The sequence below is a fragment of the Thalassophryne amazonica genome, chromosome 21, assembly GCF_902500255.1.
Source record: "Thalassophryne amazonica chromosome 21, fThaAma1.1, whole genome shotgun sequence".
NCBI classification, from domain to species: domain Eukaryota; kingdom Metazoa; phylum Chordata; class Actinopteri; order Batrachoidiformes; family Batrachoididae; genus Thalassophryne; species Thalassophryne amazonica.
The window spans coordinates 21,430,293-21,445,005 of NC_047123.1; the positions used below are offsets into that span (position 1 = coordinate 21,430,293).

Below are 14,713 nucleotides of genomic sequence, written 5' to 3' on the forward strand. Positions count from 1 at the left end.
TTAAGAAATTTGTTCTTGTAGTCTATGATAACTTTTTCGCCTTTTTTCAGCATCATTATATACAAATATTGCCGTTTTGTGCTTGTCCCACACCCAGACTTTTGATCTTCAATGATAAAAATGAATGGTAAAGAAACGTTTTTTCTAATGTTTTAAAATATCTCTGAATAAAATATCAGTAAAATAATCAAAACATAATTGGGGTATTCAATGTCATACAACTGTTGTGATTTTTTTAAACAAAATGTAGTTGTCCCACACTATTGCCGTAATTTCCACCACAACACTGTGGAGATAAACAGTGACATCTGTTTATCTCCATAGAAACTACCCAAACAATCTTTCATACAAACTGTTTAAAGGGACATTACAGTGTTGTGGAATTTTCTCAGGATAATGAGTGAATCATTCCACTCACTGTCTCCGTATAAAACTAAGTTGTTTCTTGAGATAAATTTTGAAACAACTTAATTCCTATTCCTTTGTCTGTAAAACAAATTTACATTTTTTTTCCAAGATAATGTGACAATGATTCCACTGTCATAGAAAAAAAATCCAGCTAAGCTCTTAGTTGGCAAAGCACCAGTTTCATAAAGTACTCTAATCGTGTTTAGTCAACTAAACTCACTTAGTTGACTAATTTTTTGACATTAGTTGTTGCATAAAGCGCTTAGTTGGCTAAAGTTTTGTGTTAGCCGACTGAAGTTTTTAGCTTGCTACAGAGGAGGCTAATCTTATTTCAGTCGACAAAACTTCAGTGTCTTACCTCAAAAAAGGCGGGTATCGTGTACCAACACTTCATGGAGGATAAAGGAAGGAGAGACTTTCTTGTAGTGCCGTTGCTGCTATGACCATGATGATCGTCGACTAGCATAAAACGGCTAATCTACAAGTTTAGCCTTTTAATGTGAAACAGAGATTAGACAGATAATGTTGGGCGACTATAACCTTTTAGTCGACTACGTAAGCTAAGTAGACTAAAAGATTAGACTGCTTTATGAAACCGTGTCACCGACCAACGGTGTTGCCACAGTTACTTTGAAAAAGTAATCCAATTACTGATTACTGATTACTCCTTGAAAAAGTAACTTAGTTACTTTACTGATTACTCAATTGTAAAAGTAACTAAGTTAGATTACTAGTTACTTTTTTAGTTACTTTTCCCAGCTGCCGACAACAACCCTCTGCCACCTCAACATGACAATGATACCTGTTTTGCCAAAACTCACTTTATAGTCACTCTTTCTTGATTTCAATGAAAATAAATACTTGTTTTATAAAAAGTAAAATAAAGACCTCTCTCTTGACCTCATATTTAACTGTTGACAGCACTGTAACAGTAAAACTTGCAATTTTGAACCTACATTGTTTATAAATGTAACTATTAAATTCTAACATTTTTCTAACATTTAAATTATCTCTAAACATTTTACTTGTCGAAATTATTATTATTTTAAGCAATATTAGTAGTTGTAGTAAAAAACGGCTTCAAAACTGGACCTTTAATCTAGGGGTGTTGTGGGGGAGGGGGGCACATCCTTGCCCCATGCCCCATTCCATCTGGATTCGCCCCTGCTTTGGCATTTGAGCACAAAGAATGGATAACATTTATTTATGCAGAAAACATGACCAGATTTACAGGTAAGAAAGTTTTATTGCGTTTTCACATCATGTGGTCCTCAGAAAGACAGTTTAGGTGTATTTGAGTGGAAAATAGTGTTAGTTGTTGACGCGTCGCTGTTTTTAGCAGCAGATACGGAGCGGCTCAGCTCAGAATTCTAAATAAAGGAGGAAAAAAGCATAAAAGGGTGATTCTTTAACTACGGGCACTATTGGCCTTGTAAATGTAATTTCCACCACACCATTGCCTTACAATATAAAGTGCCTTGGGGCAACTGTTTGTTGTGATTTGGCGCTATATACATGTGCTCTGATGTTATTGTTTATCTCCATAGAAACTACCCACATAATCTTTCATACAAACTTTTTAAAGGGACATTATTGTTGTGGTGGAAATTACGGCAATAGTGTGGGACAACTACATTTTGTTTAACAAAAATCACAACAGTTGTATGACATTGAATACCCCAATTATGTTTTGATTATTTTACTGAGATTTTATTCAGAGATATTTTAAAACATTAGAAAAAACGTTTGTTTACTATTCATTTTTATCATTGAAGATCATAAGTCTGGGTGTGGGACAAGCACAAAACGGCAATATTTGCATATAATGATGCTGAAAAAAGGTGAAAAAGTCATCATAGACTACTAGGACAAATTTCTTCAAACACTTTCATTGTAAAGATAACTATAAAAGTGTGAAATTTCCCCTTTTTTCTTTTTTTCATAAAATATGATCAAGGGACATAAAAGTGCCCGTAGTCTAAGAATCACCCAAAAATGTCTTTGTAAAGCTCAGTGCAGGTGTGCTGTTGTCACCGCGCTTTAAGAGGGGAGGACGAGTCGAGCAGCTGCAAAAAACCGCGGATGAAAAGCTCACAGCTCGCTTAAAGTGGGCAATTCAGTCGAACCCCGACCTCCTGCCCACGGACCAACTTTAATGCTGCTATCGACCCACAATGAAAAATAATAGTAACGCACAGTGACTTGGAGAAGTAACTTTAATCTGATTACTGATTTGGAAAGATTAACGTGTTAGATTACTCGTTACTAAAAAAAAGTGGTCAGATTAGAGTAACGCGTTACTAAACGCGTTACCGGCATCACTGCCGACCGAATGGTCCCCCTAAAAATCAGTTCCCCCTGGTGACAAGGTTTACAGATTATCATCTCGTTTCTGCTTCAAACTTCCCTCCAGTAATCATCTATCTCCGCAACAGATATCTGAACCTTTTGTACAACAATCATTTCAACATAAATTCAACATTATTTCATCATAAAAGGTGGCGGAATGCTGCGGCTAATTGAGCTGCTAGCTGATGCGTTCACTGCGCTTCAGACATTTCAAGGCGTCACGGAATTTTGCCTTTTTTCTGCTTAAAACGCCTCATTTCTGCTTAAAACTGACTTTAGAATGATTTAAGAGGTTTTACCTTTATCATCTGATGGCTAATAATCACATTAATCCTTTTGATTGCTTTGGGTGAGGAGACTGTCTCAGACGTGCTGCTGTGGTCCGAAATGACGCATGCACAGATGCAAAAGGGGGACAGATTTTTTTAGGGGGACCATTCAGTCTGCAACACCGGTTTCATAAAGCAGTCTAATCTTTTAGTCTACTTAGTTTATGTAGTCGACTAAGGTTAGTCGCCCAACATTTTCCGCCTAATCTCCATTACACATCAAAGGCTAAACTTGTAGATTAGTCGTTTTATGCGAGTCAACGATCTTCATGGTCATAGTGGCAACGGCACTATAAGAAACACCTCCAACTCGTGACAGTTTTGTTGACTTCCAGGTTGGTCCGTCTGCTACAAACACGGCTGAGTTCGCCGCAGCAGAGGAGAAGCACCCCGACCTTGCGACGCCTGTAAACATCTCTATCTGATATGAATCTGCATCTGCAAATTGTGCTTGAGAAATTCTCGAGTTCTCTCCAGAAAACAAAATTTCATTTTCTTGAGGTAACGAGACAATTATTTTAATTGTTTTGTGAAAACAATGGGGTAATGCAAAATGTTGGTAAAGACGGAATGCTCCTTTAAAAACACGTAGTGACGTCACGTGTCTTTTTTTTTTTTTGTACTGTGGAGTTGGGTGTGTGGGGAAGGCGGTGGATGTAGAGTGGGAGCGCGGAGCGGTGCACCCACGCAGGGTGAACGATGCTGAGGAAAATATCCCCGGTCTGCTGCGCGGCGCCGTGATGAACGCTCCCGGGGCGGCGGGCCGGCGGAGCGGCCGCTGGGTCGCCGGCTGTCAGGCGCTGCTGCTCGGCGCGTCGGCGCTGGTTATCGTGGCCGAACGGGGCGCTCGTAAGTGGGCCGACCTGTGAAATGTGTGCGTGTGCGCGTGCGCGTGAGATGGGCTTGTTTTCGTTCACCTCGAATGAACGAAGCGTGCAGTTGCACAGCCACGCCGCGAGGTGGTGCTGTTTGGCAGCTTTTACTGAAAAAATTAGCGAACCTGGAATTTAAATTGTTCTCCAATAGGTTATCCGTTTTATACTAAAAATTTATATACAAACCGGATTGTTTTTTTCTCTTGTATCTCCACAAAACGTTGCTGTTAATCACAGGTCAAGCCTGATAAATTAACTCCGTGCTAACAGTTTGAGCTAACTGCCTTAAAGGACCAGTTCACTTTTTAAAATTTTTTTATTTTATTTTACGATCTTAGGCAAAATAAAATATTAGCCATCAAGGTGCTGACTGCTCACTTCGCCTTTGACATTTTTTCCTCTGTGGTAGCACAGCAAAGACGGGATTCACAGTCAGTGAATGAGTCTGCAAATTTTCTATGAATGATTTCATAAAAACCACAGCATATTCAGCTATGAAATGCTGGGTTCTGATAGATACAGGTGAAGATCGGCGAACCTCATATTTTGGGCTATGTTGGTGTCTTATAACAAGCAAAATAATAGCCCTGCTATTATGTTGCCTGTATTAACATTATGCTGCATTCAAAACCAGGGGAAAGTCGGAGATTTCAACTTCTAGCTCGGGAAAAATACCTTGAATGCTTTGTTGGGCCAGAGTTTCACTCAGAAAGTCATCAGGAAATTGAGCAACCTGAGGTATCCAAGTTGACGTCATTAGCTAAGGCAGCCACATTGTCAACTGGTTAGACAACAATGTTACTAATGTTGAAAATGCATCTTTAAAATGAAATTTTAACTAGACATTATTGCTATATGTAATATATTCACAGTCTACGTGCAATTACATAAGTTAGCACCACACATCAGCAAAAATGTCTTTGATGAATTCATTTTTTTCCAAAAGATAATGTTAGCCTAGCTCAGCAGGGGTGGCCAAGTTCGGTCCTCGAGAGCCACATTCCTGACACTCTTAGTTGTCGCTCTGCTCCGATTCAGGTGTGTTGGAGCAGAGAGACAACTAAGAGTGTCAGGAATGTGGCTCTCGAGGACCGAACTTGGCCACCCCTGGCCTAGCTCTAATGTGGTAGGCTAATTAATTGATTGAGGTAATCTCATGAATGCACTGTTTCCAGAAGTAGGGTTTTTTTTATGTTGGGTCTTTCCGAGCTTCAAAGAGGTTTCTGAACATAGTATAATACAAGTTAATACGCTTATGTGCACATGCTAGCTTGTTAGCACACATGCACAAATCAGTACAACATGGCCGTCAAATCTGTAATCCAATTGCTTCAGACATAAAGCGTTCATTGGCAGAAACTGAATCATGCCACCGCCAAGCAACGACAAGGTAAATGGAAATTTTCTACAAATATTTATTGAAATTCCAGGGCCGCACATGCAGAGAATTGAATCTGTTGAAATAAAATAACAGTATTTCTATTTTTAAGTAATATTTAGTGTGACACACTGTCAAGTTGCTTTTGAAGACTTATGACTTGCTTCTTGTAGCCACTGGAGGCCGCTGTTGCTTATATTCTATGACAGTTTTTTCACAAATTACTGAAATGTGATGACAGGTTATTCCAAGTTCAGCGTAATAGCACTTTCATGCACCATTATATTCAAAGTGTTTGCACATTTGATGAAGATTTTATACCAGCATGTGCAGAACAGTATTTTCTATTCAACTATACAACAACTTTGGCATAAGATTTCAAATAGATTCCAATGACAGCATTTTAACACTACATAATAATAGTAAAAATCAGTTTTCTTTTGATAGTAGCTTGAAATTTATTTGCCAAGGTATATGTAAATTTATCTCCATAATTGCAATTCTAAATTAATGCATGTGAATATTAATTTCATTAAATGTGTTGAATTTAATAATTTTTTTGTAGTTTTGTTCATACATACACACACACACACACACACACGCACATATATATATATATATATATATATATAATCAAACCAAATTTTAAATAATCCAGAACAAGCAACTGCCTCAAAATATAATTTGCTCAACGTGAAAACAACCACCAAATTTCAGTGAAACAAGGTTGCAAACATTGTCTTACAGACACACAACATCCGATCTGTATTTAACACCATGTTCCGCGCCGTGTAGCAGCTCAGAGCCAATGTCAAGGACACAAGGTGACTGGATGTGCACAGCGACTTTGCCTTCAGCAGGTATTTCTGTTCCCAGCAGATAAAATTACAGCATTAGTAAAGTTCTCCACAGGGGAGTTGATGAGTCACACAGAAAGAAATTGGCAGATTAACTGATCCCTGATAAGAAGCCATGTATTAACAGATCTGATACAGGAAGCTGCAGTATAACACAAAAATGCAGTTTTTTCTTCTTCGTCGTATTTTTAAATCTGCAGTGTGTAGGTTGTAGTATCATCTCGTGGTCAGGTTGCATTATATTCTCACCAGACCTTCATGTTTTTGCTTCTTTGGCCACAGGGATTCATCTGGTGATCAATAATATGTTTGATCCTCCATTGTTTGTGTGCATTAGTGATCTACTGCATAGGTTTTTACCTTTGGAACGAGGAGACGCAGTGGGTGGGGCTCACCCTTGGCCTCTTTGTACCAGGGATGGCGGTTCAGCTGTTAAGTCTGAAGTGGTACTACGACGACGGCGATGACAGGCGCTGCTTCCTCTCTGTCATACACGTGCTGCACCTGGGCATCTTCAAAAGGCGAGATTGTCCGCCACACGAATATTTGGGCTAATAAGCAGCTTTTGTTTGGATTATTACCTCAAGTATAAATGCTGGACAGGTCAATATCACAAGGAGATGCTTTTCTGACGTCTGTGCTGCCCTCTTGTGACAGGCTGTGGGAATGCATGAGGTCTGTGTTGCACACACACAGCTCAGTGGCTGAGCTCGCCTTCGCCGTCATGCAACAGGCGGATGTCGCCGCTCTTTGGCTGATGGAGGCCCTCGTCCTCACGCTGCCTCAGAGCCTGCTGCAGGCGTATGTCGTGATGTCTACTGATGTGGGCATCATGTCCCCAGGTGAGCTGGTCTTTGTGCCGCTTACTCTATAAATGTAGTATTTAATGCATCGTCAAGACATTTCGTACTGTCCATCTTTCTGTTCAGTGGCGTACTGCTGTGGTCTGTGCCTGCTGTCCGTTTCCTGGGCCCTGGTGCTGTACAGCCGAGCCTGCTGCCTCATCCGACCGGGACACCTGGCCATGCCACCGGCTGCTCTGCTGTGCCAGCTGGTGTGGCGAGCGGGCATGCTGGGAGCCAGGGTGACCTGCCTCACGTTCTTCGCCAGGGTGTTTAACTGGTGGGTCTGCGGCGTGGTGGGTAAGCAGGAAGTTTTATTATTTTCAGCACTCTGTATGCTAAATTGATAGAAATCGCAGCCAATATTTAAATTTTCACTTCCAGTACTGAATCTAAAATCCCTCATTTAATAGTAAAGAGTTCCAAAAAAAATAATGAATTTTCCCACTGAAATTCTTGGTGACATATTTAGGTCGACCTCATCCTTCCAAATTCAGTATTTTCATGAGCACAGTTTGGACACATGCCTGAATTTTGAACATATTTGCCATCGACAGGTAGGTGATCAGTGCCAGGATGATGTTTCCACACAGCTGGCATTGACTGTTCAGGTCTGTAATGGCAACGTCCAGTTCCAGTCTGTGATCTGTACCGACCGCCTCACCTACCCACAGTTCAGCATGCATACAAACCGAACATTGATTGTGTGGCGTTTACAGACTAGCATAAAATACAGATTCATTATCAAGGTGAATGACTCCTAAAGTTATAATGGCAGAGTTATAGAGAAATCAAAGCAGCTGCATTCACGTGATCAGAGCATGTTTAAAGCAGACAGCCTGTGCTGTGTTGCTGGAGACATGCACACTGGGGTCCAAGCACGGAAAGAATCACTCTGAAATATCAGGGGTTGAGGACACTATGTGTGCCACACCTCCATGTGCCGTCCCAACCTCGCTGGGTGAAGCTGAGGTGGCTGGGAGACCAGTAAGCTGTTCAGGGGGACGTTCCCAACTTCTGGCATGTGTGGCGCGTGTCACTTGGAGGCAATGTTTGTTTGTCTTCTGTCTTTTTTTTTTTTTTTTTTTTTTTGCAAATCCAAAAAATGATTTGATCTATGACTGTAAATCAGGATCCGATCCAAATCATGCGCTATGTGATCCATTGCACCCCTAACATCCGCTGTGCCTCTAATTCACTCCCAGCACAATGCATCATGGGAGTTATAGCACTGGGGTCTATTCGTCTGCCTCATTCCAACACAAAATGCTGTTAATCTTGTTAAATTTGGACGGGGTGATCAATAGGTTTGCACGTTTTATTTAATTTTGATTTGATCATCAGATTAACCTCATTTCGGGACATTGAGGTTTTTGTTTGTTTGTTTGTTTTTTTGAAAAGGGGTGGTATCTTCTTAATGTAATTCCTTCAAAGCTGCCATACCTTTGAATCTGACCTTTTGTTTTCACCATGACCCTCCAGTGACCTTCATTTTGGACATGAAAATAGGTGCTTATGTCTCAAAAAAGACTTGTCATATGAAAACCAAACCAAAAACTAAAATCATCACCCAATGGGAGGGAACATGTTTGAATATGTTCACAATGCCTATATTGGCAGTCATTTTTGGACTAAATGCATTTTGCTTCCATTAATAAACATGGTCATATATTCTCTACTCAAGTTAACATTGAGAACATTGGGATCCCTCTGTTAAGGTCTGAATTTCACCCAAGATTTTATGACACAATTTGAACTTATTTTTGCCAATATGAAAACTTTTGTTTTCCAGAATAAACTGTGCAGAAAAACACTTTGGCTGTTGGAAATAGTGTCTTTACATAATTTGTCCAGCAGAGAGCACTCCGAGGGCATTGTTTACAATGCAGTCCAGCATGGCTGGGACCCCATCACCCCTTGGTCACATTAGCTGTAAGAGACAGAGGCAAAGCAAAGAGCTGCTATTCATTTTCAGTCAGTTTGGGCATTTTGTGGTTGCTATATCATAAACTAGGTGGGGCCAAAACACACGAAAAGTCTATTTTATGCAAATGCTGAGCGTTGCGACATATTGACTGCCAATCAGAGTGAAGGCAAGGTGATGGCAGTGTGACGTATGCTCACTGGTTGCTCAAAATAAATGATCCATAATAATAATAAACAGGTTGATTTTTATGTACTTATATTCAAGTGAACAAGTGATGCAATCATCGTCGGACGCAGTGATGCTTGCGTGTCCGCTTAATCAAGAGGTTCCTCTGTTTCAGATTGATATTCTGCACAAGGATTCTTGTCTGCTGCTGCCAAGTCTATTTTTGTGTTGACCTCCAGGTTTCCACTGGCTCACTGCTTCCTTCTGGCTGGTATCACAGCAACCAGACATCTGCAGCGGCCCCTGGTGCTGGCGCGCCTTCAATGGCATCATGGGACTCGTCCATGTGTTTTTCTTCCTCAACATCAAAGACGGACCTTCGCGCTTTCGCATGGCCTGCTTTTACGCGGTGAGGCGCGTGGCTTCGGGTGAAATTCCAGCTCCTCAGTTTGTGTAGATACACAGAACAAGTGTGCAGTTAGTTGTTGTCGCCTCTGTGTCCTCTCGCTGTCTGCAGATGACTAATGGTGTGACCTTCTGTCTCCTCCAGTTCATGCTCATAGAGAATGCCACTCTGCTACTGGCTGCCTCTGACTTCCTCAGTGAAGCATCATGGGACAACATGACCCTCCCCGCCGCTGTGCTGTGTAGCTTTCTCCTCGGTGAGCCACGCCCTCCTTTGCATAGGATTCAGCTGAGACGAGCCAGCAGGGATCGCCGCAGTTTTTACACAAACATGATGATTAGCACGGCGTTTATTAACTCTCTGTCAGAAAAAAAATAATAATAACTGCCCTGACTCGCAGAAGAGGAAGACAGACGCCTTGCTTCAATTTGAAGTCTTTATTACCACGGGAGTGCCATCACTGAAGCACATGAGCAAAACCTGAGAATATATCCAGCCTGGATCACATGGGTGGGGTTTACTAGCAACAATTATGCCAGTCAAAACCTTCCCCGCGTCTCCAATACAACTGCCAGACTTATCTACCCCAAGGTTGGCCAAGACAAACTTGGATGTTAGTGCGTGACATTCTGTTGAAGTGCAATTCACACCAGACCTCAAGAAATTCATTATACAATGTGCAATGTAATTAGGTGTTGGAAATCGGTGGAGGTTTTGTTATTATCTGCATCACCAAAAGCAGAGCGGGTCAGTTGTTCGACTCGGCAAGTGCGTCTGTTTGTATCCGTGTGGTCAGTGAGTACATGATATCTTGCCATTTTGTATCATGGTCCACTTGGAGTTGGTACACAAGATTGCCACACGTAGACTTCAGATATGTTCACCGTTGGGCGCACATTGATCGTAATTATGACCTTCAGGGGGCATTGCCTGTGAAACTCTCAGTATGCAATATCTCTACAAAGACTTTGTGTATCAAGGTGAAATTTTGTACACAAGGTCACCTCATGGAGACCTCAAGCCCGTTTGATACTAGGTGTTTTCACTCACTCGTGTCCATCGTGCATGGTTATTCAGTTCTCAAGGACAACCAACCTTACCCAGGTTTACTGAAATGTCACATTCAACACATTGAACTGAACTCCAAGGGATTTTTAGCACTTGTACATTGTGAAGTTTTTAAATATTTTCTGATCTCTGAAAAATGGGGTTCCACCTACATAAAGTGCTAAAATACCCACACTGAGAATAATCCTACAGCTTGTCTCCAGAATGAATTAAATTAATGAAAGAATTTGTACTGAAGGAAAGCCTCTCTGTGTGCTCTCCAGGTGCTACCTCTTTGGTCCTATACTACCGGTTACTCCACCCCAAGTCAACAGAGATTTCCCAGGGATCAACTCACAACCACATGGCCAGCACATGTATTGAACGAGGAGAGTCCTCCATTTCTTTTGGAGATAAAAGCCTGCCACCTTCCTCCAGTCAAAACCATGGCAGCTTCTCCCTTTCAGGCATTGCAGGAACCCTACTAGAACATCCGGGTTTATGCGGTGCCAGACCTAACAGCTCTTGCCCTTGTTACCACCACCATTGGCTGTTGATCCGGTTGGCCCTGAAAACCGGAGACCTGGTGAAGATTAACAGGGCATATGGGGCCAGTGGAGCAGCAGCAATACTGGGTACAGAAGAGTACAACCAAGAGTTCAAGAATAATGACAGCGCCATGATCACGGCAGCCGCAAGCTGCGAGGCTGTCTCCATGGATGAGTCTCAGGGTCAGGGTCTGGCACCCCTCTCGGACTGCAAAGATGAGTTTCAAAGTGTGAGTGAACCCACGTCGAACGAACAACCTGAAGAAGAGGACGACAGTTTGGAGATGGAGAGCCCAATGGAGTCGCCGGCGTCGGACTTCAAGCGCCGCTCACCAGAGGGTAAATCTGTGCTCTGCGACAGTCCAGAGCCGTATTTTTGCCCCACAGAGTCAAGTTCAACGATATATTTCAGTGCTGATCCTCAGTCACCCAGCAGCACCAGTAACCCACATTTGGACCGGGACACTGGGGGACCGGAGAGGGGGATGCACCTTAACTCCATCCCAAGTGATCCATCCCTTCACCGAGACATCCGCGGGCTGATGAGCCGGGTCGGGCCACATTGCACTTCCACTCCTAAACTGGATTGTGGAATGTTGGGCTCCCCATCAAGCGTCCTGCATTTCACAGGTCCGAGGAGACAGCTCGTTATGTCTCGAAAAGATGAAGACGATAACTTCTAAGCCTTCTTGTGACATAATGTTTTAAGAGCAGCCTTTATTAGATGGTACCTAAACAATCCTAAATGTGCTGGATGAAAAAGCCAATCAGACGTTTCAACTCAATATGTCTATATTTAGAACACGAAACAGATCTGGTCATGCTAAGCTAGCTTGCGAACTAGCTTGTAAGAGACACACTGTTCTAGAAGCATTAGCTTAACTAAATGCCAAAAATGCAGAGGGGAAACATTTAAAGGGGTCATATTATACATATATACATATTTACAGGAAGCTAATATAGAACACCGGGTGACTTAAAAACATATCTTAAAGTATGTAGCCTAAAATACCCAAATAGAAAAGGTTAGCAACTCAGTAACAGGAATTGCTGTTTGCTACACTTTCCATCTCTCTCTGACGTTTTAATCATGTCTGACAGAAAAAGCAGGTAAGTCCTTCCTTGACATACGTCACAGAAGACTAAAAAAGCCATTTCAAGTCAAAATTGTATTTACAGCTTCGTAGTATCTGTATTAGCAGTCATAGCCATTGTGGACCTTTGTGGAAATTTGCATTAATGGAATATAGCATTAATAACCGTCTGCTCATTCATGTGTAATTAATTACCTGCAATAACAAATCAATGCATTTTAATAATCTTAGAATGAGCCCTTCATGGAAACCGCCATCTTGCACCCAAGCGGGAAGCTTCGATGGTCTCAGATGAAGCCCAACCGGAATAAGAAAAAGATGTAGTTCCTTGACTGACCACTTGAAGCTGGCTACAAAACAAAGCGCATTCTCATAGTAGTCCATGTTAAAATGTCCAACTTTATAGTTGAAATAAACATGTTTACCGCCTGGTACAAAAAAAAACCAAAAATGTTTTGGTTGCTATAGCTAGTTTCCTCCTCCATGACAACTATATGGGGGGTGTTTTTTTCTCTAACTAATAAGTTAGAGATGTTTTAAGGCACATAGTTCTGTAAAATTGGGGGCATGGTCAATTTGAGTGACAACAGCTGAGCACAGTGACTCCGCCTCTGGTAGTATCCGATCGCAGCTCACAGTCTGTGTAATTCGGCTGCTAGCTGTTGTGGAGGCTGCGTCTATACTTTGGAGTATTTTAAATGCTGCATGCTAATGGCGTTAGCGCTTTTAGCAGCTATCGGTAGCCGGATCTATTAAGCCACATTAATGTGTGATTACAAAGAAATTAAGTGACTTTTAATATCCACACCAAAGTAAATTGTTTTGAGAACTGCTACACAGTCCTCAACAATGAGTTTTAATAAATACCCGCACCGAGATTAGCCTGTTAGCTTAGCTGGTTTGGACACAGACAGAGGGGCCCCTTTATGCATTGAGTGTATTGTGAATCAGCGAGGCTGCTGCTGCCAATGTGGCAACGCTTAGACATGAGTCTGTAGGAAACGCTATGGGTGACATCATGCAGGCTTTGTCCAGTATATATACAGTCTTTGGTTGCACCGCCATATTGATACAGTAACCCAAAAGGGTCATACTTGCTCTGAACTTTGAATTTTGCGGTGGGCCCAGAAGATTGAGGGGAAAAATAATAAGAATCAGTGGTGGCTGCCCTATACGCTGTCTGCTTGTTGCTAGGGCAGGCTACCAACTTTGATAACCCTCATTTTTTTGAACTAGAGGATTTTACATATTATCAGAAGGCAATGGAGTGTGAATCCTTGTTGCCAAAGAAGCAAAAACAGGAAGGAAAACAAAATACTGACCATCAACAGGATAATGCAATCTACAACCTCACCACTAGATGACACTAAATCCTACACACTGTAGCTTTAAATTAAAGATTTCAAAAAGATGTCCTGCACAATATGGCTCCCTTAAATGTGATTGTCAGATTAATGACTTCTAGCAGTTTTGCAGATGGAGACATTGTTCTGAGATCTTTTCCATCTCAGCAACAGCCAGATGTTCACTGGCTTCTCAAAAGCACAAATATCTTCTGTACAATATCTATTTTGCTGTGATTTTTGAATTTATTTTTATTTTGATTGAAAAATCATATTCCTGTCCCCTCAGACAGTAATATGCTGTATTTTTTGTACACTCACGTTGACTGGCAATGCTTAGAGCAGGCCCATTGTGGCAACCTGGCAAAACTGTTTGATGTTCTAACTTTATTAATTGCTGTAATACATTTTTTTAAATTATTATTATTGATATTTTGATTTTGAGAAAAGATCTCTCAGGTACTTTAACTCTCAAATGTCAGCTGTGAAACAAAATGAAAAGATGGTTATAGTTTTTGAGTTTTTAATGTGCTCTTGGTTATGTGTGGGCCAAATTTTGTTTCGCTCACTGCTTGTTCTCATGAAACACACAAAATCCACAGGCAAAGCACTGTGCTGGGTTTGTGTATTTTCTCTTGTTCCGAGGTGACTGTCGATATAAAACTCTGAAAATGTGAAGTGCGGAGCCACTGGTGGCTTTAAACAAGCAATAAATATCTGACATACTGGGGTGACGAGAATAAAAATGCTAAAAGGCAATTGTGTCCGTTTTTTTCCCTGTATGGTTGATCAGATTTGAATAGACCTGAAATAACAAACTGATGAACAGAAACACAATAGATTATTTATGCCATTTATGAAAGAAATGTGGCAAATTGGGCACTGCATAGACACAATTAATGATCAAAGCTTGAGTGACCTTGAGTGTGACTTTCAAGGTCAAGTGAAAGAAAAAGGGCTCCACCATGAAGCTGTGACTAGTAGTGCAACAAGCAAAAATTACACTATGTAATTTCTCCAATTACAACCCCAGAAGTCTATATTGAACAGGTGTCCGAGTGTCTTGGTGGCTTCCCTCACTAGTCTCCTCTTTGCACATGGACTTTGAGAATGGCCTACTCCAAATTTATCACACTGATTGTATG

At 41.4% G+C, this 14,713-nt stretch overlaps 1 protein-coding gene across 1 annotated transcript; it reads left to right on the forward strand.

Annotated features, from left to right (window-relative positions):
* Positions 1-3,717: 3,717 nt before the first annotated feature.
* On the forward strand, positions 3,718-14,324 carry xkr5a (XK related 5a). Its single transcript, XM_034162099.1, has 7 exons — positions 3,718-3,935; positions 6,534-6,717; positions 6,854-7,038; positions 7,126-7,338; positions 9,370-9,539; positions 9,681-9,792; positions 10,868-14,324. The coding sequence occupies exons 1-7, from the start codon at positions 3,827-3,829 to the stop codon at positions 11,812-11,814; spliced, it is 1,920 nt and encodes a 639-aa protein (XP_034017990.1). The 5' UTR covers positions 3,718-3,826; the 3' UTR covers positions 11,815-14,324.
* Positions 14,325-14,713: the final 389 nt, after the last annotated feature.

Coding starts and splice junctions, on each gene's coding strand:
- xkr5a (XM_034162099.1), top strand. CDS start 3,827: ATGAACGCTCCCGGGGCGGCGGGCCGGCGGAGCGGCCGCTGGGTCGCC. Junction 7,339..9,369: donor GTGGGTCTGCGGCGTGGTGG/GTAAGCAGGAAG, acceptor GTTGACCTCCAG/GTTTCCACTGGCTCACTGCT. Junction 9,793..10,867: donor GCTGTGTAGCTTTCTCCTCG/GTGAGCCACGCC, acceptor TGTGCTCTCCAG/GTGCTACCTCTTTGGTCCTA.